This window comes from Rhodnius prolixus, unplaced genomic scaffold (assembly GCF_049639745.1).
Source record: "Rhodnius prolixus isolate KJV_2025 unplaced genomic scaffold, Rpr scaffold_1, whole genome shotgun sequence".
Classification (NCBI taxonomy): domain Eukaryota; kingdom Metazoa; phylum Arthropoda; class Insecta; order Hemiptera; family Reduviidae; genus Rhodnius; species Rhodnius prolixus.
The window spans coordinates 68,532,398-68,559,231 of record NW_027411581.1 but is presented as its reverse complement, the minus strand read 5'-3'; the positions used below and the strand labels follow the sequence as shown (position 1 = coordinate 68,559,231).

Sequence of the window (26,834 nt, the reverse complement as noted above, 5' to 3'; positions counted from 1 at the left end):
CCTCGATCTTCTTTTAATTTATTTTAAGTTTACAAATAAAAAATCTATTATATTAATATTATTTTTATATATAAAATAAAATTGGAAAATGTAATAATTATCCTAAATTTTATTCAAAACCTAGAGTTATGTAGTAGAATTTTTTACAATCTATCTAAATCAAGGATATCAAGCCAGCTCCATCATACTAGAACTCCAGCCAGCCGTAACCGACAAATTTCTTATGCTCTTGCAATCCTCTTAGTACAGTATTCATAGCAGATGAAGATTTCAATACCTCAAGAGTATAGATTTAGGGTCAGCAGCCCAAGGGAGACGACGACCTGGTTAAATGCGAATTCCATCTCAGTGTTTCAGTATGTTGTGTTCCTTGGCAGACAGCTGAAAGCGTTACCTCTACTTTAGAGTATAGCTACAGCCGAATCAGTCTCGTCACCAAAAAAAAAAAAAACATCCAAAAAACAAGAACTGTGATACGAGAACTCGTATACTCGTATCATCATCAATTTCGATAATTTGATTCGATCACAAACTTCCCTTACAAGGAGTAAGAGATAGAAATATTTTGATAGAGTTCCAGGAGAATTGGCACATCTACGTAATTATAAGTTTAAAATTGAGATAACATTTTGACTAAGTAAGAAAAGAATGCTTCAATACAATGTTGTTTATGAATCTCAGACAATAGTTCTCTTCCAGCACCAATCAATACAATGTTGTTTATGAATCTCAGACAATAGTTCTCTTCCAGCACCAATCAATACAATGTTGTTTATGAATCTCAGACAATAGTTCTCTTCCAGCACCAATCAATACAATGTTGTTTATGAATCTCAGACAATAGTTCTCTTCCAGCACCAATCAATACAATGTTGTTTATGAATCTCAGACAATAGTTCTCTTCCAGCACCAATCAATATAATGTTAATTTATATAATTCTCTATTAGAATTTCCAGTAGAGTTATTTGTAATGAAAATTTAAAAAATGGGTGGGTAATGTCAGATTTTTGCAGTAGGAGTAAGTAAAAATTCTTTAAGAAACCCCTCTTAAAGAAGCACTATTTTGGCTTGGTTTAAGTTCTCACCTGGCATATTTAAAGAAGGTATTGCAGCTAACTATAGCTGGTTTCAATTGGCCAACAGATCCTGTGTTCCCTTTACTGTATCAGTCCGTCCACTGTAATTCTTTATTGCAAAATATTTGTGTTTTTCCATTTTCAATTTTAATTATCAAATGATGGAAAAAAACTTTTATTTAAAAAAAAGGAAAAGGAAAATCTTCACCCAGAGCCTTACTCACTGCACTGCCGGCATAAGTTCATTGTTCTCTCGTTACAAGCATCACTGACCATCATTAGGCAGTGAGCCATAAGAGAAAGAGAAAATCCAAGGCTCCTGGGATTGCGCTGGAAATACTGAGCTCTAACCATTAAGATAATTCTTTTCCTATTTTCTAATTTTACTTAAAATGTTAGCATGAAAGCAGAAAAGTTTTAGGTATTGTCCTTTTTATTCAGAAACGAGTACAAGGAAACTGGGTCATGTTGTTCAATAAGAATCCGCTGTTTTTCAAGTTTACAAATTATTTCTAATTCAGTATTGGATAATTCTCCAATTCATTATCTCTTAAGTTTTGAGCAATTTTAGAAAGTTAGAGAAAATCGCTCGATGAGTTTACCCTTATATTTAACATTTTCAACAGTAAGTCAAGGAAATATCACCTAAGGGAGGTTGTTTTAGGAAATTACCAATATTTTCACCCTGTACATTTATTTTGAATTTTACTAAAAAAAAAATTTTTATTTTCTTGAACAATAGATTTTATGGATAAGGTGTACAAAAGAGAACAAAAAAGTGTGGTTATTTTGAGCCATAACAGTTTGTTTTTTCTTTACAATGATTACGTCTTAAATAATGAACACTTAAATTTTATTAAATGAGCATCCATAAAGATCAGTGCATTATATTGTATATATATATAGATTAATGCACCTTATTATGATGATAAACGAGTATATTTTAATCAATGTTTTAATGTACATTATAGTCCTTACAAAATAACATTATCTTTTCTTATTTTTGTTTAGTTCAACTTTTTTTTTTGCACTTTCACTTAAGTACATACATCATAAACAAGAGGATTTTTATTCTTAAGTTTAAAAGTTGTAACAAACTGTTTTCAAGATTTTTTATATTTATTTAAAATGAAGGTAATGTGAAGTAATAAACGAAAAAAGTGTGGATTTCATTTTCTTAGGATTAAGTTTTTAAAAAACCAGAACTTTAGTTTTCAGCTCATTTTTGCATTTTCTATTAAGGATTGACTTAAATTTAAATAAATACATCAGCGGGAAACAGTTGAAGTTAACCTTTCATTTAGGAAACAGAAGATATTACGCAATTCTACTCCTGAGAAGTTGTTAAAAGTTCAAAACCGTTTCTCTATCAAAAAACAAGAGAATTTTGCTATGGTGTCGAAGAAAGCTGTCTACGTCGTTTTCTAAAAATAATATTGCTGAATGGTTCTCCACAAATATTGATTCTGAAGGGCTATCTAATGATCCTTAAAGGTTTGAGAACATTTAACTTTAAATTTGAGAACTTTAAGGTTTGAGAAAGGAAATTCTAGGAGTTGGGTAGGTTCTAAGACCAAGTTATTCCCCTTCCATTCCCTTCGTTTCTGAAGCTTCAGAAGCTCATCTGATAGGAAAGACGGCACAGCTTTTTCTTATTTAAACATACTCAAATCTCACCCTTTTAATGTGTTTCCAGCTGCCGAGAAAAATCTTGAATTGATCCTTGAATTTCGAATGATAGCTTCTTGGTTGCCCTAATCATTAATTTGTTCTTAATCATTAAAACTTCATCATCTTTGTCCCTAATCATTAAAACTGTTCTTTCATGAACATAAAACAGAGTATCTACTTCGGTGGGGCAATTCTATTCTGCCAGTTTATTTTATTTTTGTCAAAGTTCGTTTTGAGTTTTTTTATGCAAAAAAACAAAAAAGTCAGTTCTGAAAGCGTAAAAATCGATGTAAAAAGCTATACATTAAATTGCTGAAGTCTAAGATACTTGTGGAAAAGGATTAAGTTATATCGTTCCGTCTTTGAGGACTGCACCAAAGGAGAAATGTCATGATTGAAATTTTGGAATCCTTTTATCTGTCAGACATTGAATGCAAGTAACACTTTCAACTCCAAAGCCAATTTGTATAGCTTGGTTAAACATGCAACTACTTATGAGCTGCCCTCAATGTAGATTAGATTCCGTGGAGGTTTAAAAATAAAAGTTTTTTTACCGACATAAAAGACTATTTTGGTAAACAATGGGTAAGGTTTGAAGACGTGAGTTTTTTCTTCTCCTGAGATTGACCACCTCTTCGTGAGTGAGCAGCAATGTTTCCTCTCTTTCTCTGACAAAAGTACATCTTTTAGCAGAACTATGCAAAGTATACAATGTTTCTCAGTCTGCAGTAGCCTGTCAGGTTTCTTCCTAGATTGATACTAGTGAACTAAGGCAAGAAGCTAATAACAAACTTTTACGTCTTGCTTCTGATCTCGGGATTCCATTCATCATTTTACGTACTCTTTGTGCACTCAAGATTTCATAGCTGCACTTATCATTGTGCAAAACATTTTCTCAGTAGGGTACAGATTCCGGAAGGCTACTTACAGGGCCAAGCGTTTTTGCTTTCTCATCGACTCTAAATCCCCCACATTCGATCCCCAATTCATGAAAGATCTTATTTTAGCTACCATTTCTCGTCAGGATCTCCAAGCAAACCAGTCACGCTATGCTTGAACAAATTTCATAGGACTGTTTGGCTGACGTGCATTACGGCAATCCTTAAAGTCTATTGGCTTATTGAGCTTTCAAAACATGGATTAATTCCGCCAAATATCCACCCCATTCTTTCATTCGATTCAGTGGGGTATGCCACAGACATTCTAATTTAAATTACATGGTGTACATTTGATTACAAAAAGTATAATACAAAAGGAGTGAGTACAAGGCTGATTTCCTGAGGAGTTAAGTCAATAGTTAAATAGTCCGAACAAATGCATGGAGCCAGCCAGATTAATGGATATGGCCATCTTTTTAAGTAGATGTTTGCTGTAGAGGTAAGTGCGGAAGTACATATTTTACTGTTAACATTTTTTCTAAGTACATTTGATATTATCCGTCGTGGGTGGCGAGTATCTCTGAAAGTTTTCACCTCATCATAGATAGATTAAGAGGTTTCTCGACTTCACTTACTCACCGTCTCGCTCTGCACTGGTTGATTAAGTGAAGAAGGTTAAATGGTCTGTATCGTTCATAATTTTAATGAATCGTAAAATTTTTGTAAAAATAATTAAATAAACTTAATGAAACAAAATAATTGTTTAAGTGTTCTGTAGGTGTGGTGAATGCCTAATGTTTTTTAATTGTAAAGTTGGAATATTTTACAAGGGGTGCGCGAATTTAAGCAGAAACACGGAATCATGCTTATTTCATTTGTTTTGGGAAATATTATTGCTAAATAACATATTGATAAAATGTGGTTCAACTATAATTCAACAAATGCGTAAATGAGTAAAATCTAAAAACGAAAACAAAAAACTATAAAAAACATGCAACATGCTAGATAAAATCAAAGATAGTATCCAGCGCTGCGGACCAAACCATATTTTCAAAAGTAAAGTAGCTAAACGCGGATTTGTGCGGATCACAATCCACACTTCACAACTACACCAACCAACACACACCCGTTATTATTATTCTTTGTATAATAACTTTTATTTATTATATAATTTTTTAATACATATGTATATAAAATTTTTACAAATAATCACAGAGAAAACTACTTCTTTTATAAACAGTAAATTTGTTTTAATAATTATTTAGTATCAGAAGAACTTATGTAATAACTACATGACTAGCACACTCTTTTTTTTCTGTTTAATGTCAACTTGGTGACAGAAGTGGTATTTTTTAAAATTATTTTTATATTCGTCCTTCTTAGTAAAAAATCACAATTTTTGATGGTTTGTGCATTCATTTTTTAAGTTTTACTTAGTTTTCCATGATAAGAAACTGTGTAGTTTTTTTTGCAGCTACACAATAATGTAATGTAATAAATCGAAAGTAGAGAAAAGAATCACAAGTGGAGAAAAGTAAAGTTTCTTAAGAATGTTATAAGGAGGAATTTATAAACTAAAACTAGCATAATGTTAAAAATAAGTCCCATGATAGCGTGTAACATATATAGAATTACATTAAACAGAAAAACAAAAATTAAAAAAGTATAATTAATAATTTAGCTAGAATTAAATAAATTTTGTTATCCTCATTGAAAATTACATACAGTTGATATTTTATTATTTCCTTCTCATAATAGAACTAAAATGTTTAAGGAAAATATGAAATCATTAGAAAACACATTGCTTAAGGAAAATACTAATCCAATAAAGTTGGGCACTTTACGATGTTGAGTTGCCTGTCCAAGTTAGATTAAAGACCATTTCTCTTTTGACTAAATAAACTCTTATAACATGGAAATTTTCTTTTACACCAAACATCAGATGTGAAATCCATTAAGCTACGAACCCAAAAGCTGAAAGCTGTCGATCTGTGTGGTAAGCTTACGACTTAATAGAAATAGAGGTAGACCAAAAATAAGTTATTGCAAAATAGTAGCTGCAGTGAATGGGCAGATGCAGGTATCTTACGCAGAAGCCTGTATAAAGTAAAGAAAGCTTCCAGAATCAATTAATAGGTTGCAGAAAAAAAAAAGGAAATTATACTATAAGTAAAGCCCACTCGACCAGTCGCTACAACTACTCTGTTGCAAAGCATTATTTTACTCATTACTTGATAAATAACTATTGCATTCTTGATTCTTCCGGGAGAAAAAGCTCGTTGGTTTATATTCTTTCTCTCGTTTCACGTATTAGAGAAAGCCTTAAATTTAAAAGGAGAGGATACAGGTTAACCTTTTATGTAAATTAAGAACTATATAAATATATCAAAGTTAGGTATATAAAACTAAGTTCCATTGGATGGACTAATCTATTAAATACATAAATATAAATTTATGCCTATTGTATATATACTTAATCATATTTATTTATTTTACTTACACTTAATATTATTACTACTTTTGTTTATAATTTTAAAATTAGATATTTACACAATTAAAAAGTTGTTTTTATTTCATTGTTTTTTACTTCATTTCTGTTTAGTTTAGTTTTCTTTAAACTATGTTTCGCTCATTTATCTACACATTTTTTAAAATCGACCTAACGATTATAACTATTTACATATTAACAACATTTGTTTATTTTTTCACACCATTAATATATGTATTTATTTGATCAAATTTATAATCAAATTATTTTGTTTTTCGTAATTTACATTTGTTTCAATGTTAATTATATACATTGTTTTCTTCCTTTTTTTATTTCACATTTTATATAAATTTTTATCTTTATTTATTTGTCTTGTAAGTTAATATGTACATAGAATGAAAATTAGTATTAAAATAATAAGACAAATGAAGGGCCATAAGAGTTGAAAGGCCGACAGTCGCAGCAACTTAAAGGATCAAAATTAGCATTTTCAGATGAAAAGAACAATTTTGTTTGAAATTATTAAGCAAAAAGAGAATATTTTTGAGAAGTGAAATTAAGTAACCGATTCATGTAAACACTAAATATCTGTGCTTCGCGACAACCTCTTTCGTTTTGTCAACATCTATTTGACTTTTCTTCTTTATATAACAACCCTTTATGAGGGTGTTGCACTGATGGCCACTTTTATTCCATTATGGGCACTATTCTTAGGGTAGCAGAGTTCCTTCTAAGTGAGTGATTGCGCAAAACATATGATGAGGATTCGGTTGCTTTCTCCTAAACGTTAACGTTTTCTACCCGCTTAGTTAATACCAGTCCTACACCAAATAAGCATCACTCAGGAGTTGATAATTCAGACAAATTAACAAGTCCTGTTTAGCAAGAAGAGTCCTCAGCCACCCTAATAATAACGTATTTTCGGAAAGGCTCAAGGGTTTACAAGTCGCTTAGATAAACTTCCTCTGCAGCGATAGCGTACATTTTTTGAGAATAGTATGAGTGTAACTAACTACCGTTTAGAGCGTATAGAAGTTGGAGGGTATTCACCCGCCTAGTTTCTCTTAAATCGGGGGAGCTATTCTTGGAATATCTGGGTTTGGTGAGGGGTTTGGAGCATACTGTCTTTGGGAGTCGCTTTCTTTGATGCTCGACTTCCAGGTCTTTTGGGACTTCGCTGGAAAGTTTAGGAGGTATTAGAGACCCAATCTAGAACCTTCCAGATTCACTGGTTAAGGAGCCAGCTTTAAAAAATCCAGGGAATGCCTTGGAGGGGAGGTTTGCGTTAACACCACTGAATGGTTATTCCTGTTGGCTCCATTTCTCCTTCACCTACCTACCTGTATAGGTGAAGTTCTGTTTTACGATAAGTTATATGAGTCCAGCCGTTTGTTAACGCTTCCTTTTGTAAAGGAAAGTTGCCTTAAAAATTTAAACCTTTTACTTCTAGGCTTAATTTAAAATATTTTGTTTAAAAAATGATTGTCGAAAAAAGAGTCACAATTATATACAGAACTAATTCTCCTACCTTCTTCCACAAAAATAGAGATTTTATTTGACTCAGTGCAAGTTACTGTTTATTAAAACACACTGAAGATGTATATTCACAATCAAGGAATATATATATAATATATACAGTACGAATGTATGTTACATTTAAAGAGGAAATTCACTTAAAAACTGATAAAGTTTTCAAACGTTTTAGGAAGTTTTCAACTAACATTTTAGGAAGCGAAGTTGGAAAGACGAATAAAGGTTTTGTCTCGTAGCCTATCTTGTAAGGTAGTAAGAATGACATTTCTTCTCCTATTCTCTGAATGAAGTAAATCCGACAGAAGTTTAGGAGAATCCAACTCCATACAGAATCAGCTGAAAAATCACATTATAGGTCAACTTCTTCAGTGCCCCTCTGGTTTCACTGACAACCATTTATTCTTAGTTTTCTACCTTCTTAATCCATGTTGTTTATGGACTGTTAGAAATGGAGAGCGAATCAAGATAACAAACCCTACTTCTTTCTTCGGCCAAAGTTCCGTCGCATGCAGATTTTTGTAGGAGGACTTATAGCACTCTTCAAGAACTTATCTCCTCTGGAAATTTATTTTGGCTGCAAGGCTTTGTGCCTATAAGCTGAAGTTAACGCCCATTTTTTGTGTGGAAAACCAAAGAAATTCACTTTTAAAGGCAAAAGTGGGGGGGTAAGAGTTTTAAAAGTTTCGCGCGAAAGTCTGGTGAGCATTTAGAAAGGTACAGGATATTTCTAACAATTCCTGGACTACAAAAGGCGTTGACGATGGTGTAGGACTGACTTGCGACTAAGAGTGTAGTCCCAGAGTGATAGAGGCAGCGTTTCCATTAAGGAGGTCAGAGAACAAGTCCGTCAGATTTAGTACCCAATCATTGATCATCATGACAAAACTCAGCCACTCACTTAACAATATGTTTCTCATAAACCAAAAAATTATTCAACTAAAAATTAGCGTTTTGACTTTTAGATTAAATTTATTCTCTCTTTTTTCCTTTGACCAAAAAATAAAATTTTTTATTATTACATTAATTAGCAGATAAATTCAGATGTAGCGTCTCCTATTTGACCGACGGAAGTGCGGGGATGTCGTTAGCAATAGGAAAAAAGGAAGTGAATCATGGGCAGAGCACAATACTACGCCCTGCAGGATGGTTGAGCAGCATCAGAATACAAACATGAGGATTCACTGCATGAACAACATGCATCGCTAGGATGTGAACTACTGCATTCATCCCAATTGCGTCGCCAACTTTCACTGATTGCATCCCCATGGTCGCCTCCAACGCACTGACAGTCACCTATTCCAAATTAAAAATAAATTAAACCAGAACAAAATGCATTCATTTAAATAAAAATTAACAGAGGATTAAAATGTATAAAACCAGTGATCGTAAGCGTAAAATTAAGAGAATTCTATGAGTAATCTATGGTGCAAACATTTATTAAAAAAATAAAATAACAACACTTACTGAGTAATCAGATAAATGTTGGCGTGATACCAACGTAATAATGGCTGGGATGTGTGTAATGTGAGGGAAGGTTTACATTTTGGGTGTTAGGGCCAACTATAAAACCTGATGTACCATACACCACACATACATTAAAGATGGCGAAACGAAATTATTCGTCGTTTCCATGTACGATTAAAATTATTGAAACATGTAAGAAAAGTTGGCGGTAATTTGTGAAGTGAACTAGTACAGTATGCAAAGTTTAGCAAGGAAAATACAGGAACTAAAGTTAGAAAAAGAAAGAAGTGTGCCGATTCATGAAGAGTCACAAAATGAAGATGGGCGATTACGTATGCGATGGCCGCTGCGAAACCAATAATAGGTAACATATGTTAGTATAAGAGTTTAATACTAAGCCTAGCTTGAAGGAGATATAAAACCATTATATGTAATATTCTAGTTTAAAATAACCAAGTTCTAATTAAGAGTAAAGTTATCTGAGTGCTGAGTGCTTAAAAGGTTAGTATTAAGAATTTTAATTCTATGTCAAACGGTAGGGTAGCGATAGAATTTAAATAAAGGGGTTATCACTAAAATCTGTACAGAATTTAATAATTTTATGATGTACCAGACAAATAAAATTTACCCTCGAGAAAAAGTATGAGGCATATGGTAATGGAAAAGTCCTAACTAAGTAAGAAAATTCGTGATACTGGACAAAATAAATGTAGAGTTTAAGTAGTAGAAGCACTTGTCCCAATATAATTGGCTTTGATTTAGTTGTTACGGACATCAAGATTTTAAGAATTGCTCTAATTGATCTAAAACTAATGTTATAAAGACTGCCAAGTAATACAAGAAATATTCATTTGTATAAAACTATACTCCTCACAACAAATACGCAGAAGAACTTCAATAAATAGTATATATTAACCTTAATACTTCGCAAGTTTCACATTTATTTTATAATTATTTTTTTGTCTTTTATTTTCATTTATTAGATCAAGATTGTTTTAAATCGTCCTAATTAATGGAAACAGAAAATTTGTCTCATATTTGATTAGGTATTTAATAAATAAGAGCTATGATCAACTTTAAATTAGTTTTTAAAACGCAAGCGAGGAATTAACAAGGAAAGATTGACAAGAATTAAATTATATATCGATTCTTTTAATGCAAATACTTTTTCGATATCAATCACATTTCAACCACACAAATGCTTCAGACAATGCAAACCGGATGCGAGAAAATTAGTAAATTGTACTGATTACTGTCACTGATCCGATAAAATTCACTAACTAAAGGGTGTAATCCTGTAAATTAGCGAAGAAAGTACTAAGAAAACAGTTGCAAAGGATGTTAATACAAGAAAACAGACTTTTATTACATAAAAGATTAGAGTCTGAATTATAAGTATAGCCAAAAAAAACTGTTCCATTTAATTCAACATTTTAACAGAGAACTTACGAAGTTTGTCATAATTCAAAGAAGATTCAATAGATATGACGCAAAGATAAGAGAACTCCGGCTTTCTTTAAGTGTTTGAAACATTGTAATAAATCGGCACTCTGCAGGTGACCTTATTCGTATAAGAATGGCGAAATCACCTTCGACTCTCTATCTAATTCGACTGAACCAGTGAATGAATTACGACTTTTTTATTTTTTTTAAATTTTTTTATTTGTAAAGTTACACCAGCGCTAGACACGCTATAAGTAACAATGACAATAACTGACATCGAACTAACTAATTGAGGGGAGAAGTTACCCAGCGATAACACTCCCTAAGTCATCTCTAGGATTAGCTACTCTCCTCAGAAGAGAGGAAATCGCGAGGCCACTGGCGTTTCAGTCGTCTGGGAGGATGATCTGGATGGTGATGTGATGATAAGTGGCGGACAAGAGGATTGGAATGAGAGTGCAAGTTCTGATGAAAGTTTTTATAGCGAGTTCGTGCAACCTGACCTACAAACGGAATTTCCAGGTCTGTGTGGATGGTTAGATTTGAAACATAAAATGGAGCGTTAACGATAGTGCGGAGAATTTTAGACTGGAGAGATTGAATTCGTTGAATATTGGAGCGTTTCGTTGAACCCCACAGTTCAATACCGTACGTCCAGGCGGGTTTTAGTATGGAATTGTAAATCAGTCGTTTGTTGTTAAGTGAAAGTTTTGAACGTTGGTCTAGTAGTCTTTTAAGTAGTCGATAACGCCTGTTAACTTCAGTTCGTTTAAGTCGTGTATGCGGGTTCCAAGTCAGTCTTTTGTCTAAATAAAGCCCAAGATAACGGACAACATTGGCAGGAGGAATTGGAATTGAGTCATAGAAGATCGGAGGAAGAGTGATGCGGCGGAGAGTAAAAGTAATATTTTGAGATTTGGTTTCATTTAACTTGATTTTCCATTTTTTTAAACCATTCCTCAAGAGAAAAGAGATGATTTTGAAGGTTTCTGTGTGAAGTTACCGGATCAATGTGAGGAGAAAGTATCGCGGTATCATCTGCATAAGTTAGAAGGACAGTTTCAGGATGGATTGGTATGTCTGCAGTGTATATAACATATAGGATAGGTCCTAAGATGCTTCCTTGAGGAACACCCGCTTCAATACGATGTTTAGCTGAAAACGATGTCCCGATTTGGATTTGAAAATGACGATCAGACAAATAGGACTTCAAGATGAGGAAGTGAGTGAACGGAAGAATGCCCTTGAGTTTCCAGAGCAAGCCCGGGTGCCATACTCGATCGAAGGCTTGCTTCACATCGAGAAAGACTCCCGAGAAACACTCTTTCTTCTCAAGGGAGGAGAATTACGACTGAACCTTATTTTTGCAGTGCACTGCCGGTCTCCAGAAGCAGTGTTGTCACATAAAAAGTAATAATAATCACACTCATTTCAGGCGTCAGATTCTCTTAATTTGTGAGGGTCGTTCTCAGAATATCTGGGAAAGGTGTTCGAAGGAAAGCATAATTTCATGAGGAAGCATTCTTCTCGGCCGCACCCTGTTCGTCCTGTCACTTGCCTAGAGGCCCTTGGTACTTACCAGGAAGTCCCTAGTCCCTAGATTAGTCGTTGTGTGAGGGAGGAGCATTGACATTAAGAAGTAGCAACACGCTAGCTCGTCCAAAATAAGTCAAAGAAAATTACAAAAAAATCACAATAAAAAATATCCTTAAAAAAACGGACCAAAGAAAATTTTAACTGTCATTTTTAAAATAGCATAAAATTATAAAAACATGTAAAGACCGCTAAGTTCTAAGATAGCCTGCTAGAGAGTACTAAAGGGAAAAAACTATTCAGTATTATATACAGATAAAAACAGTAATAGTTAAAGAGAAGTCAAAATGCAGAACTTGACTAGAACTCACAATTGAAGTCCCACAAATAAAAAAATGAAAGTTGATTTATGAATAAAATGAGTATATTCTCAGTGCCCAAAACTGAGTATTATAATGTAATATTACTGTTGAGACTAAAAAATAATTTGGTCTTAAACGTATTGCAATCATTACAATTCAAATTTACAAAAATGTTGAAAAACTTTATTGCCTTTTTAGTGTCTTAGGAAATGTACGTTGTGGACTTTCTGTCTGTTAGATGTAAAACTTGTAACAAAAAGCGCTTTAAGATCTTATTTATTATTATTATTATTTATTATAAGATCTTATAATCCTCGCAAATTAAACCTTTAAAACAAAGGCCGGCAACCTTTTAACAGTAGCGGACCACTTAGAAAAAGCTCCGACTGTACAGATCTCCAAGTAAATATATTTTGTAATTTGTATTGTTAAATTTTGTTGTTGTAAAATTAGTAGTCTTTAATTGAACAAAATTTCATTGAGTTAGAGTAGTGAACAGTGTAGAGCGATATTGAAACTTAAAGTATGAGAGTAATGTGAGATCACTAAACATCAACATCTTGAACCCTTGCTGATGGACCTCCAATGTTTATGTTTCTCTCAACTGGGCAGAACAGGCTCATTAGTTGTGGTGGAAACAACTGTTCTATGGGCAGGTAACCCCGAAATAACATCCCTGGTCCTCCAGGTTGGTGGCTGGGCATGGGGCTAACAAGTTGTTAGCTAGCACGTAACAACCCCACCTCTTAAAAAAAATGCAAGTTCTTAATCCAGACAATGAAAGAAACCGGACTGTCTTAAGAGGTTTGGAAGGAAGTTGTCGAGAAAGGGTCTCCAAGGCCCGTAGCGCAAATTAAAAAAAAAAAATAATAATAATAATAAAGCTAGTCAACTTTAATTCTACGAACAATGGGATGGGATTTTAATGTTATGCATTAATGTATTTAATTAATATTTAGTGTATGCAGTCTAAAATTTATCAATTTTGTAAGTATTAATACGTTTAACTATTGGCTTTGAATGTCAAGCTCGTTTTTTTAAAAAAAGAAGTTTTTTTTATAAGTTCCTTGAGGGTGTTTAAATGGACTCGAATCCACAACCTTCGAACAATAATCACTAGTCTTTCCTTAACCAAATTAAAGGTAACTTCTCATCCAACAAGCTGAGTATGTACCCATTTTTATCATATTCTCAAACTTCATCATAAATTACAAATAAAAGAATAAATTATGAGGAAAACAAGAAAATGCACTCAATTAAAAAATAATAGATAGTTAAATAAAATGGAAGCTGCACACGAAACCTTTTCGGCAATATTAATCTAAAAAACACAATTCACAATATACAATTCACTCATATCATTCTCTTTCTAAAAAATCTTTTTGTATGCCCTTCGAGTCTTTTTTTTTAACTCGGGGAATGTAAAAATCAAACATGAAAATCTACGGGTGATAAATAATTAAAACTCAATGATAATAAAAACATACTAAAAACAGAATAAAAATCAACTGTTCAGGTCAAGTTCAAACATTTTTTTACCCACATATAAACATCAGCTAAGTAGTCCTCTGTGTCGGACATAAACGCCGGTGCGAGCTGTTGACTACGCCACACTAAACAAAATATCGCGCATAAAAATAATTTGTTTAATATATAAACACAACCGAATTGGAAAAAAAAATCAATAAAAAATAAGATAAAAACTTAAAATAATAATAAAATGAAATGGAAGCTTTCTTTACGCCTGACTTTCATTTTTTTTCTTTAAAAAATTTCTAAATTCCTTGATGTTACTTACATTTATTGCTGGAACTGTCATGTCGATGGGAGGAGTGTGGTAGCGTAGATTGCACACCTTTCTCATGGTAGCAGTGCATATCACATCCGCACGTCCTACCAAATAGAAAACCAAAATTAACTGCGGAACTTGGATAGGAGATGCTTGCTGGCTGGGAAGATGATGGAAGAGGTCCCAGATTCGAAGATTCTGAATTTCAACATATTTATTTTCTTATTTGGATTATTGTTTTGAAATTTTTATTAAGATTGTAAAACTTCACATAACACGAAATGACACATTAGAGACAACATAACCTCTTAAAAACGCCTTTAGTAAAATTTTTTTAAAAACTTTTTCCAATAAAAATTCTAGATGAAAAATGAAAACAATGATTTTGAAAAATAATGATTCAAAGGGGTGACCAATCAAAATTTGTTTTAGCATTTCCTACAATTTTGGTTTTAGAGATATTTTGTTCATAAACAGACTACTTTTTTAAAAAAAAAAGAAAAATCTTTTATAAACTCACATTTCTTTAAAACGTACTTCTCTGTGAAAATTTATTAGGGAAAATTTGGCGTGATTACAATACTTTCACTTACCTAAGAAATAACCTAAGAAAAGTTACCTTCCTTTATAAGTAGTAAACATTTCTTAGAACTTGAGCTCATCAAGTAAACTATATTGACTAGTTATCAAACGTGTATCGCGAGGAGCCAATATTATTTTTCATCTTTCTATTATAAATAAAGACAAGTACATTGCGTCACTGTGTGTGAACATCTTTTTAACCGACTCCATTTTGAATCACTCCATTGGTAGGAAAAAGTAAACAAAGAATGATGTAGCCATCCTCTCCACGCCTAAACTACGCCATCCTGTGGTGTGCTAGAAGAGGAGTAGCAGGGACAAATTTTTACAGCTAGTTTTGCAAGTAGGCTGTAAGACTGCTTTAGTTTGGGCCTCCTCCTTAGATGACGTTAGCTGAACACGCTGGTGAAGAACCAACAGCAGCTCCAGGGAGTGCTCCTGTCTGTAATGTCTGAAATCAACTGATTGAGTTAAATAAACTAAAAATTAACACCTGTTCACTGGTTGGCCATACAGCAACGACGCACTTTCTTCGTGGGTGTGATCAGGCGTCGGTTCACGCAACCGGTGCGCCACGCAGTGGTGAACGCCCGCATGGTGGGAACTACAACTACTGCCGCACGTGCTACGACCGCAATCGTGACCTCCGCAACGTGCAACCTGAAAACATATTACCGTCAAGTTTACATGAAGAACTAATTCTTATCCTTAAGAAAAATAAAGAAAAAAACTGTTTATCAATACGGACCGCATGCGAGTGCACATGTCTGGAACAGTTATCACTAAGCCACGTTGGACATCTTTGCGACAGCCCATCCCTGGATGAACAACTGCCACATCTCCTACCCATTGTTGGACTACCGCACACCTGTTTGAGAAAATACAGCCCTCTTCAAAATGGTATAACATAAAGCTGTTAAGGAAATTAATGTTAGTTGTAATTGGAGGTGGAAAGCACAGTGTACATAGGTTTTTTGTTTGTTTTCAATAGACACGAAATAATACCTCACTTAGAAGGAAGCAAGCAAGACCCATAGCAAAGAGAAGGGACAGTTGCTCCAATGACAACATACTTCTTATTTCTTAAACAGGTGTTACGAGTATGTTCTCTTCAGATATTTGATGAGAACCCTCTTTCTCTTCCTACTATTCTCAAGGTTCAAATCACAAATTTTCTTCAAATTTTATACTTTTGATATATAATTAATTCTCATCAACCTTATACAATTTGTAAAACCTTTCATTACTCTGACTTTCTAACTTTCTAAACGAAGCCTACCCAACCTCCCTTCAAATGTCGCCCTAAACAATTTCTTAAAGATAGATAAAAAAAACTAAAGCAAACAATCTCAAAAACGCGACAATCCATTTGAAGAAGCAGCTGCTTCTGGTTGAGGAATTTTCTTCGGTCTACATTTTAGCAACTCTTTTAATTCAGCCAGAGGCAGCACCGCACATTTTATACGAAAATGGCACTTTGGAAGGAATGGGCAGACGTCCTCTCTCAGTAGACTACTTCTAATCGGATTTTTCGGAAAAAGACAACAAAATATTCTCTCCAGAATCCATTTATCTTTCTGTTTTACTGAAGGTGAGATCGTAATTGTAATTGTTTGGTTCAGCCCTTTAACCTTCTTAAAATGCTGCTTCTAATGTTCTTGGGTGTATAGTTATTTAACTGGCTATACACCACTGGACATTCCGATTCGACAAAGAAAGCTCAGCAAGTAACAGAATAGTCTAATCAATGTTTGATGCGACAAAAATCATGAAGAAACTTTTGCAGTTTTGCAGAAAATTCATGAGCCTTCCTTGAACAATAATTAGGAACATTTGCTTTTCTTGATTCTTGTTTAGGCCCAAGGCGATTTCGAAAATGGGCCCAAATATAGAGCATGAAATATTGCTCTAGAAAATGAAGGTAGCTCTTACCTCCACTTGATACAAAGCTGAGCGCCTGTACTCTGAGATGACACTGAGAAATAATAGAAGTGGATTGTAAGTGATGCTGATGAAGGGAAGAGAGAGAGGGGCGATGAAGAGGTAGGTATATTTCCCAGATCTGTGGTTAGTACACTTATTTTTACACTGATACAAATACACAAACTCACAGGGAGTGCGCTGCAGTTTGTAGACGTTTAACTATGCATTGTACTTGGTACAAAGATCCGCAGTAAATTATCCTTAGGATTTTTGAGGAGCTTTTTGTAGACAAATTTTTTTGTATACCGACGTTTCGGCAAATTTATTGCCATCTTCATGGAAATATAAATCTGTAGAGTTAATGTTTAACTAAATCATTATAACTGTTGATCAACAATTAAACATATAACTCAATATTATCCTGAAGAAGGCAATACATTTGCCAAATCGTCGGTATAAAAAAAAAAAATTGTTGGGACCGCTTCTCCAAATTCCCAAAAATAATCTATTAACTACGATCGAAATCCAAACCATCAGTTAATAGTAAATAAAAAAGTAAAAAAGTAAAAAAAAAGAAGATTTTAGATAGATATAAGAAAGTACGATTCTACTTATTTATTATTTACTACATCTATAATGAGAAGTGAAAATAAGCATTTCATTTTCATTCAGTTTATGTAATGGTTAAGGACAATTCTGTTCCTTGCTGCTCAACTTTCAGCTTCCTGATTTTAATTGAATAATCCAGGAATTAAGTTAGGACAGGATATAAATTAACAATTCTTAGGCTTCATTTTTCGTTTGAGATTGTAGCCAGATTTATTGTGGGCAGCTTAGATCTTAGATTTAAGAGACCTAGGTTTAGATTTATCTCCAACACCTGTCTTTGGGCAGCTAAGGTTTAAACCTTGCCCCTACAATAAACATATTATGGACTGTCTTTAAAATAAATCTGTTGGGACAAACCTGATATGTTCTATGCGTTCCTCTAGGATCACCACCTGGCGGAGGATGTTCAGGCGGTGGTGGTAGAAACTCATTCCAGTTGGGATAACCATTCGGGAGGCAATCACCTACAGGTATTTTTCTCTGCAACCTTCTCTTTTGTGGATCTTCTAAAAAAATTAATAAACGATTGGAATTAACCATGAAAAAAATTATTAATAGTAAATAGCTTCTTCTAAAAAAGGAACGCATTGAAAGTTTCTGAATTGTTTACCTAATAATATTGGCCTTAGTTCTTGACTCATTAGATCTTTCGTTTCAGTTTGATTACTCCCTTCCTTTTTCCCGTCATGTCTTGCTAGTAGAGTAGTGGTAGCATAGGGAGTAGGCTGGTCTTTCCTTGGGTTATAGAAGGTTGATAGACTGCGTGAATCTACCTCAGCATAGTCTGGTATCGTTTCATGCGGTCCGACCATCTTGCCAGAACCGATTAGTTTGTCCCAGCCACGATCAATCCACAGTGTGTCTTTCCCGTTACCATGCAGCAATGACAGGTCGTTACCACCGTTTACTTGTGCAGCTGAAAGTTAATAGCGACAGAAAAAAAATATATATATTAACTGCATTCACATAAAGTTGTGTTTTTTTATTTTAAAAAAGCTTTCGTTCAAAAAGCGTCTAAAGAACAGAGTATTTTTAGAATTTTTGCAAACTTATTAAACCATCAAATTCAACCTCTTTCTATTGTCTGAAAATTTATTATTCGAGACGGGAGTCCTAAGCCATAGTACCCAGGCAATGAGTGGGCCTCAAACCTATCCAAAGATTTGAAGACTTTACTTGGAACATTTATATATATATAGAGTTTTTGAGAAACCACAAATTTAAATTAGTTCTAAAGGACCCGGTTACTATTGTGCAGAATTCTGCCAACTGGTAGGGACATTGGCAAAGTCGCTTAGAAAATCAAGTGTACATACTGAAAGTAGAGTGCTTTGTGTTAATTTAAACTTGGAATGGGTACCTTAAATCTGGTCCTTAAATTCAAGAAACCTTCTAATTTAAATTTAAGGTTCTTAAAAGAAGATTGAAAGTTTGGCCACACTGGCTACTGGGTACTCCTGCTGAAATACCAAGTAACAAGAGACTTAGTACCTAACACTTCCTTCATCCTTTTAATACTGACTCCTACTTTTCAAAGACCGGCGGGCTATAATGTTTAGCTAATTTTGTAGTTAATCATTAATGGTAACTTTAATTTTGCAGAGGTTTTTGGCAGAAAATATTGCTTTAAAATGCTCCACTCTGGAGATGTGTTCTGAGCCTAAACTGACTTTTGAAACAAATAATAAGGACAAAGTGAGCGGCTAACGCACGCAGCCTAGCTTGGATGTTACACAGTTTGTCTTGAACAACATAGGCAGTAAGTAACCACCGCTAGGGGTAACTTGAAGGTAAGGATACCTTCTAGAACAACCGAAGGATCTGCAGCCACCCCTTTCATCCGATAGGGGCATTCAGCGATCGTTCAATTGATCAATCTACACCCAACTTAAGAAATAATTAAAGGTTCACCAGCCAAATGATTCGGATCTTTGGACAACTGCCGTTTTCTCAGGTACAGTACAGCAATCACAGCAGCGCTGAGCACCATCAAGATCAGGCCGACGGAGGTGATCATGAGCCAAGTGTCGGACGCAGAGTGACTGGGCTGGGCATGCGGGCCTTGCTGCCGTCCAGCTGTCAGACTGAGCGGTGACGCCGGCGAATAAGGTCCTAGACCAGCGCGGGTATACGCAGCTATTCGCACTGTGTACTCTCCGCCAACCTGTAAATTGTGCACTGCTATCGTTCTGGTTGAAGAATTCACTGACATCTGCAGAGGTATTTTAGTTAAATTACTGCGCACTTGGATCTGTAAATTAGGAATACAAAATATTTTATGTGTTGTTAATATTATTAAATAATTGAACAATAAATCAAATAATTAATATTTTGATCAATTTTTAGATTGTTAGACCGTTTAAGACAAAAATCGAAGACCAGAAAACATTTGGTAAAGCCTCACTTTACTCTCTCAAGCCTCTTTAGGGGGCCAGGTGACCCTAAGAATAAGAATCAAATGGTCTCTTTCCCCTTAACAATCACACTATACATTCAAAACCTACTCTGATTGATTTAGGCTAATACTAGCTCAATAACACATATAGGTTAGTGAATGTAAAATGGCCATCCTACATGCTGACTATGTCCCAAAATAATTGACGGGCCCGATTGTGGAAAGCCCCCAACTCAATATCAAATTTGAACTCTGCTATTTTTCCTTTTTTGTTATGTTCTGCCCTCTCCCCCCCACTCCAATCTTTGGTAACAATCTCTTGATCAATGTCTATTTTTTTACTTTCTTGTTGTGTGCTTCGGTTAGGAGTTTTTCTTGAATTTTTGGGCAAAATTCTGCAGAGCTTTAATTTAATAAACAGTTTGTAATTGAATTTAGTGATATTTTTGAGTTTAAGTGATAACTAGTTTTGCAGTTATTAACATTTCAAAGATTTACTTTATTTATAAGTGTGGTCGGTGAGGTAATCAAAGAAACTCTATTATTGTTACGCTATTGTAATTATTAAGATAACAATTGTAAAATAGGAGAGGGGCTTTTACTGGTGGAAGGAACAGGGACTACTCGTATCTCTCCCAGTCAAGGGCTAAGAGGAGGGCTGGAGAGGTTTCTCTACCTTTGAAGAGGAGTAACCCTTTTCATTTACTCTCGAGATAAAGCACCCTAATCTTAGCAATCATTGTTTGGAGATACGAACTAAGCATCCACAGGGAACATTTTCGAATGTTCAGCATTATAAATCTTTATTGGATATGTAACCTTTTTTCAAAGCAGTAGATATTTTTGTTGCGTTTAAATCGGTCTCTTAACTACCCACCTGTTTTGACTGGTTTTCAGTTGGCAGATTTTTTAGGTGTTGTCAAGGAGAAGGACCGAGCGATTGGGGGCTTTCGGCTTTTGTAAGAAATGAGCTATTTAAGTTGTCTATTTAAGATCAATTCCCAAAAGGTGGAATATTGGGAAATTTGTTTAAACTGTTTTTTCTTTTATTTATGTTTTGTTTAATTATGTCTAAATTAGAATGAGTGCTTTATTAGATTTATTTTATGTAACTTCAAAAGAAATCATACATGATCAATGTTCCTGTTTGCATTTTATTAAAAACGGTTTTGGATTTTTTTTAGCGCTTTCAATAAAAATTCTTTTTTTTTATAGAGTAAAATAGCATTTCATTAACCTGAGCAATAATTCAATTTAAACTGCCGTTAAAACTAGAGATTGAAATTTGATATGATATCTAAGGAAATAAAAATCAGCTAATACACTCAGATGACTCTAACTACCAAGGTTCTAATTCTCACATTTCTAACCTTTTATCAGGTCCTTTTTCCAGAATGACCGAAGTCAATTTTTCTAAAAAAATATTTGAATAAAAGTAGTTGATTTGTTAATTTAAAATGTCTGTAAAAAGTGTACTCTGCCACAAAGACAAAGGCTCCTTCCATTCCAAATCAATAAAATCATGCTAGGACCTTTACCGCACTACGGTATTTTCTGAAAACTAAGAAAAGAGAAAGTCGTCTGAGAGCAATACTTGAAGTAAGTCACCTTGTATCCCAACAGAACCCCGTTGAAATGTTGCGGTGGAGGTGAAGACCATCTGACTTCGGCAGTGGTAGCATTCATCATTTCCATCAGGATGTTGACTGGTGGTGCTGAGGGTACTTAGTCAATAAAATAGAGCAAATGCAATATTAATCAACAGTATTACTCTATGGACAGAAATCTGCAAGAAAGTTATTAAAGAGTTACCATCCTCCAGCGTCTGAACAGTTTTCGAATTGGACGGCTGGCCTTGTACGGTCTTGAAGAATGGCACCAAGAAAAATTCATATTTTGTGAACTTTCGCAAATTCGTCACAGTATACTGTGTTGCGCCTGCGTACATCACCGTGATCATATTGTATTTGTGTGAACCACCAACCACTTCTCGAAACCTTACATAAACGCCTTCTAGATACTCATCATTCGCAACCAGCTGTTTTCAAAGGGGTAATAAACAAAATATGATATATTGTCAAAGTAGCTGATTTAGTTTTAGAAAATACTATTGAATAAATTGACAACAATAAATCAAAAAGTGCCTCACATCCCAGCTGATTTTAACAGCAGTTGACGATGTTGGTAGAAGGTTTCTTAAGGTCAGCACTTTGGTACCAAGACGTGTTCGAGCTTCGTCTAACTGTTGCCATGATACCGCTCGGGAATCTTTACCCATTGTTCTTACCAACAGAGAAACGTTGCTCGGCACAGACAAACCATGGGAATTCTCTGCTCTCACGATGAACATGTAGCCTGTATCCGGTTTTAAATCTTTTACCTGTAATTTTAAATCTGAAGTTATTAAAGGTAAATTTTCTCCATCTTAAAAGAGTCGTATTTTACGTTTAGCACTTGACGCAGTATGCGCCATATTGGTGGAAATAAATAAGGTATACATAAACTATAGGACAAATGATTGATTTAAACAGGTAATTGGGTCTAATCCAATGATTGCTTGTGCTCAACATAGGTTGGCAACCATGTCTGGACAAGCCTAGTAAGATAGCCTTGGGCCGTAGAGCTACCATATAGAGGAAAACCAATTAGCCCTAACCACAGTTAGAGAATGTTCCAGAACAAGAAGTACTAGGCAAGTAGAATTTAAAGAAGGGCAAGGATACATGAGCAGAGAACTACCATTGCTCTGGCTGGGCAGAGTTGGGCACTGATTAAAAAAAACATTAAATCCTAAATTTAATTGATTAAATTTTTTAATTGATTAAATTTATTTTTAATTTTAATCAGAATTTAATCGGTGAATTTAATCGTAATTTTAATCATATGACAATTATTTAATCAATTAAATTTCAGATTTAATCGTTAATCAAACTAAAAAAATTATGATTAAATCTGAGAATTAAATTGAACTTTAATTTTAATCACCGAATTAGTTCAATTTCAATCGTTAATCAAACTAATTTAATCATCCATTTTTATGGCTTTTCAACCAATGGTTCGAAACACGTTTTGGCGAGCCCCTTTTTCTAAGCGTCTTCAATAAATACTTTTCGGATAATTTTTGTAGACTTGGACTTCTTCACGAGTCTCTAGACCAGTGGTTCTTTACCTTTTCATAGACGCGGAACACAATTACTATGTATATATTTTTCTCGCAGAACACTAACATTAAATAATTTGAAATTCGGTATTTAGCAAGAACTTAAAATTAAATTCAAATAAAAAAAAAAAGGAACAATTTTTTGTTTTCGTATCTTTCCTAAGTTTCTAAATTTCAATACATTTAAAATTGAAATTTCGCAGAACACTTGGACCATATTCGCGGAACACCGGTTAAGAACCACTGCTTTATATCTTCTAAAATTATAGATCTATGCACAAAATAACTGTAGTTTATAATTGAGAAAAACAAAGTGTAGAAGAGAACAAAATTCCATACCAATACGTGGTACACAGTGGAAGATAAAGAACGGCCATAATTTTACAGAATTTCATGACCCAATAAATTTTCAACCCTTTATATCTTCTACATTTAAAGATCTGTGCACAAAATAACTATAGTTTATAATTGAGAAAAACAAAGTGTAGAAGAAAACAAAATTCCATATCAATACGTGGTTCACAGAGGGAGATATAGAAGGGCCATAATTTTACAAGATTTCATGACCCAAAAAATTTTCAACCTTTTATATCTTCTACATTAATAGATCTGTGCACAAAATAACTATAGTTTATAATTGAGAAAAACAAAGTGTAGAAGAGAAGAAAATTCCATACCAATACGATGTTCACAGTGGGGGATATAGAACGGCCATAATTTTACAGAATTTCATGACCCAAAAAATTTTCAATCCTTTATATCTTCTACCTTTTTAGATCTGTGCACAAAATCACTATAGTTTATAATTGAGAAAAACAAAGTGTAGAAGAAAACAAAATTCCATATCAATACGTGGTTCACAGTGGGAGATATAGAACGGCCATAATTTTACAAGATTTCATGACCCAAAAAATTTTCAACCTTTTATATCTTCTACATTAATAGATCTGTGCACAAAATAACTATAGTTTATAATTGAGAAAAACAAAGTGTAGAAGAGAAGAAAATTCCATACCAATACGATGTTCACAGTGGGGGATATAGAACGGCCATAATTTTACAGAATTTCATGACCCAATAAATTTTCAACCCTTTATATCTTCTACATTTAAAGATCTGTGCACAAAATCACTATAGTTTATAATTGAGAAAAACAAAGTGTAGAAGAAAACAAAATTCCATATCAATACGTGGTTCACAGTGGGACATATAGAACGGCCATAATTTTACAAGATTTCATGACCCAAAAAATTTTCAACCTTTTATATCTTCTACATTAATAGATCTGTGCACAAAATAACTATAGTTTATAATTGAGAAAAACAAAGTGTAGAAGAGAAGAAAATTCCATACCAATACGATGTTCACAGTGGGGGATATAGAACGGCCATAATTTTACAGAATTTCATGACCCAAAAAATTTTCAACCCTTTATATCTTCTACCTTTTTAGATCTGTGCACAAAATCACTATAGTTTATAATTGAGAAAAACAAAGTGTAGAAGAAAACAAAATTCCATATCAATACGTGGTTCACAGTGGGAGATATAGAACGGCCATAATTTTACAGAATTTCATGACCCAAAAAATTTTCAACCCTTTATATCTTATACTTTTTTAGATCTGTGCACAAAATCACTATAGTTTATAATTGAGAATAACAAAGTGTAGAAAAAAACAAAATTCCATTCCAATAAGTGGTTCACAGGGGGAGGTATAGGACGGCCATAATTTTAAAGATTTTCATGACCCAAAAATTTTCAACCCTTTATATTTTCTACCTTTTTAGATCTGTGCACAAAATAACTATAGTTTAAAATTGATAAAAACAAAGTGTAGAAGAGAACAAAATTCCATATCAATACGTGGTTCACAGTGGGAGATATAGAACAGCCATAATTTTACAAGATTTCATGACCCAAAAAATTTTCAACCTTTTATATCTTCTACATTTATAGATCTGTGCACAAAATAACTGTAGTTTATAATTGAGAAAAACCAAGTGTACAAGAGTAAAAAATTCCATATCAATACGTGGTTCACAGTGGGAGATATAGAACGGCCATAATTTTACAAGATTTCATGACCCAAAAAATTTTCAACCCTTTATATCTTCTACATTTATAGATCTGTGCACAAAATAACTATAGTTTATAATTAAGAAAAACAAAGTGTAGAAGAGAACAAAATTCCATATCAATACGTGGTTCTCAGTGGGAGATATAGAACGGCCATAATTTTACAAAATTTCATGACCCAAAAAGTTTTCAACCTTTCATATCTTCTACCTTTTTAGATCTGTGCACAAAATAACTATAGTTTATAATTGAGAAAAACAAAGTGTAGAAGAGAACAAAATTCCATATCAATACGTGGTTCACAGTGGGAGATATAGAACGGCCATAATTTTACAAGATTTCATGACCCAAAAAATTTTCAACCCTTTATATCTTCTACATTTATAGATCTGTGCGCAAAATAACTATAGTTTATACATGTGAAAAACAAAGTGTATAAGAGAAAAAAATTCCATATCAATACGTGGTTCTCAGTGGGAGATATAGTACGGCCACAATTTTACAGAATTTCATGACCAAAAAAATATTCAACCCTTTCTATCTTCTACTTTTTTTAGATCTGGGCACAAAATAACTATAGTTTATAATTGAGAAAAACAAAGTTTATAAGAGAACAAAATTCCGTACCAATACGATGTTCATAGTGGGTGATATAGGACGGCCATAATTTTAAAGAATTTCATGACCCAAAAATTTTCAACCCTTTATATTTTCTACCTTTTTAGATCTGTGCACAAAATAACTATAGTTTAAAATTGATAAAAACAAAGTGTAGAAGAGAACAAAATTCCATATCAATACGTGGTTCACAGTGGGAGATATAGAACAGCCATAATTTTACAAGATTTCATGACCCAAAAAATTTTCAACCTTTTATATCTTCTACATTTATAGATCTGTGCACAAAATAACTGTAGTTTATAATTGAGAAAAACAAAGTGTACAAGAGTACAAAATTCCATATCAATACGTGGTTCACAGTGGGAGATATAGAACGGCCATAATATTACAAGATTTCATGACCCAAAAAATTTTCAACCTTTTATATCTTCTAGATTTACAGATCTGTGCATAAAATAACTATAGTTTATAATTGAGAAAAACAAGGTGTATAAGAGAAAAAAATTCCATTACAATACGTGGTTCAGAGTGGGAGATACAGAACGGCCCCAATTTTACAAAATTTCATGACCCAAAAAATTTTCAACCTTTTATATCTTCTAGATTTACAGATCTGTGCATAAAATAACTATAGTTTATAATTGAGAAAAACAAGGTGTATAAGAGAAAAAAATTCCATATCAATACGTGGTTCAGAGTGGGAGATACAGAACGGCCACAATTTTACAGAATTTGATGACCCAAAACATTTTCAACACTTTATATCTTCTACATTTATAGATCTGTGTACAAAATAACTATAGTCTATAATTGAGAAAAACAAAGTGTAGAAGAGAACAAAATTCCATATCAATACGTGGTTCACAGTGGGAGATATAGAACGGCTATAATTTTACAAGATTTCATGACCCAAAAAATTTTCAACCTTTTATATCTTCTAGATTTATAGATCTGTGCACAAAATAACTATAGTTTATAATTGAGAAAAACAAAGTGTAGAAGAGAACAAAATTCCATACCAATACGATGTTCACAGTGGGAGATATAGAACGGCCATAATTTTAAAAGATTTCATGACCCAAAAAATTTACAACTCTTTATATCTTCTACATTTATAGATCTGTGCGCAAAATAACTATAGTTTATACATGTGAAAAACAAAGTGTATAAGAGAAAAAAATTCCATATCAATACGTGGTTCTCAGTGGGAGATATAGTACGGCCACAA

General features: G+C 33.6%; 1 protein-coding gene across 5 annotated transcripts in view; it reads right to left on the bottom strand.

The window, feature by feature from the left end:
• Positions 1 to 5,233: 5,233 nt before the first annotated feature.
• The window catches only part of LOC141446303 (roundabout homolog 2-like), a 295,539-nt gene continuing 273,938 nt past the window's right edge, over positions 5,234 to 26,834 (bottom strand). For 4 of the 5 annotated variants that reach the window (XM_074112851.1, XM_074112850.1, XM_074112853.1 and 1 more), the window contains 10 exons: positions 21,897 to 22,127; positions 21,560 to 21,785; positions 21,356 to 21,471; positions 19,264 to 19,603; positions 17,963 to 18,268; positions 17,710 to 17,858; positions 15,569 to 15,688; positions 15,314 to 15,480; positions 14,248 to 14,342; positions 5,234 to 8,940 (listed from right to left, as the gene is read on the bottom strand). In XM_074112851.1, the coding sequence (XP_073968952.1) occupies positions 8,777 to 8,940; positions 14,248 to 14,342; positions 15,314 to 15,480; positions 15,569 to 15,688; positions 17,710 to 17,858; positions 17,963 to 18,268; positions 19,264 to 19,603; positions 21,356 to 21,471; positions 21,560 to 21,785; positions 21,897 to 22,127 (1,914 nt within the window). In that variant the 3' untranslated portion in view covers positions 5,234 to 8,776. Of the gene's footprint in view, positions 8,941 to 13,992; positions 14,063 to 14,247; positions 14,343 to 15,313; positions 15,481 to 15,568; positions 15,689 to 17,709; positions 17,859 to 17,962; positions 18,269 to 19,263; positions 19,604 to 21,355; positions 21,472 to 21,559; positions 21,786 to 21,896; positions 22,128 to 26,834 lie in introns of all 5 variants that reach the window. The other variant, XM_074112852.1, reaches the window with a different exon arrangement.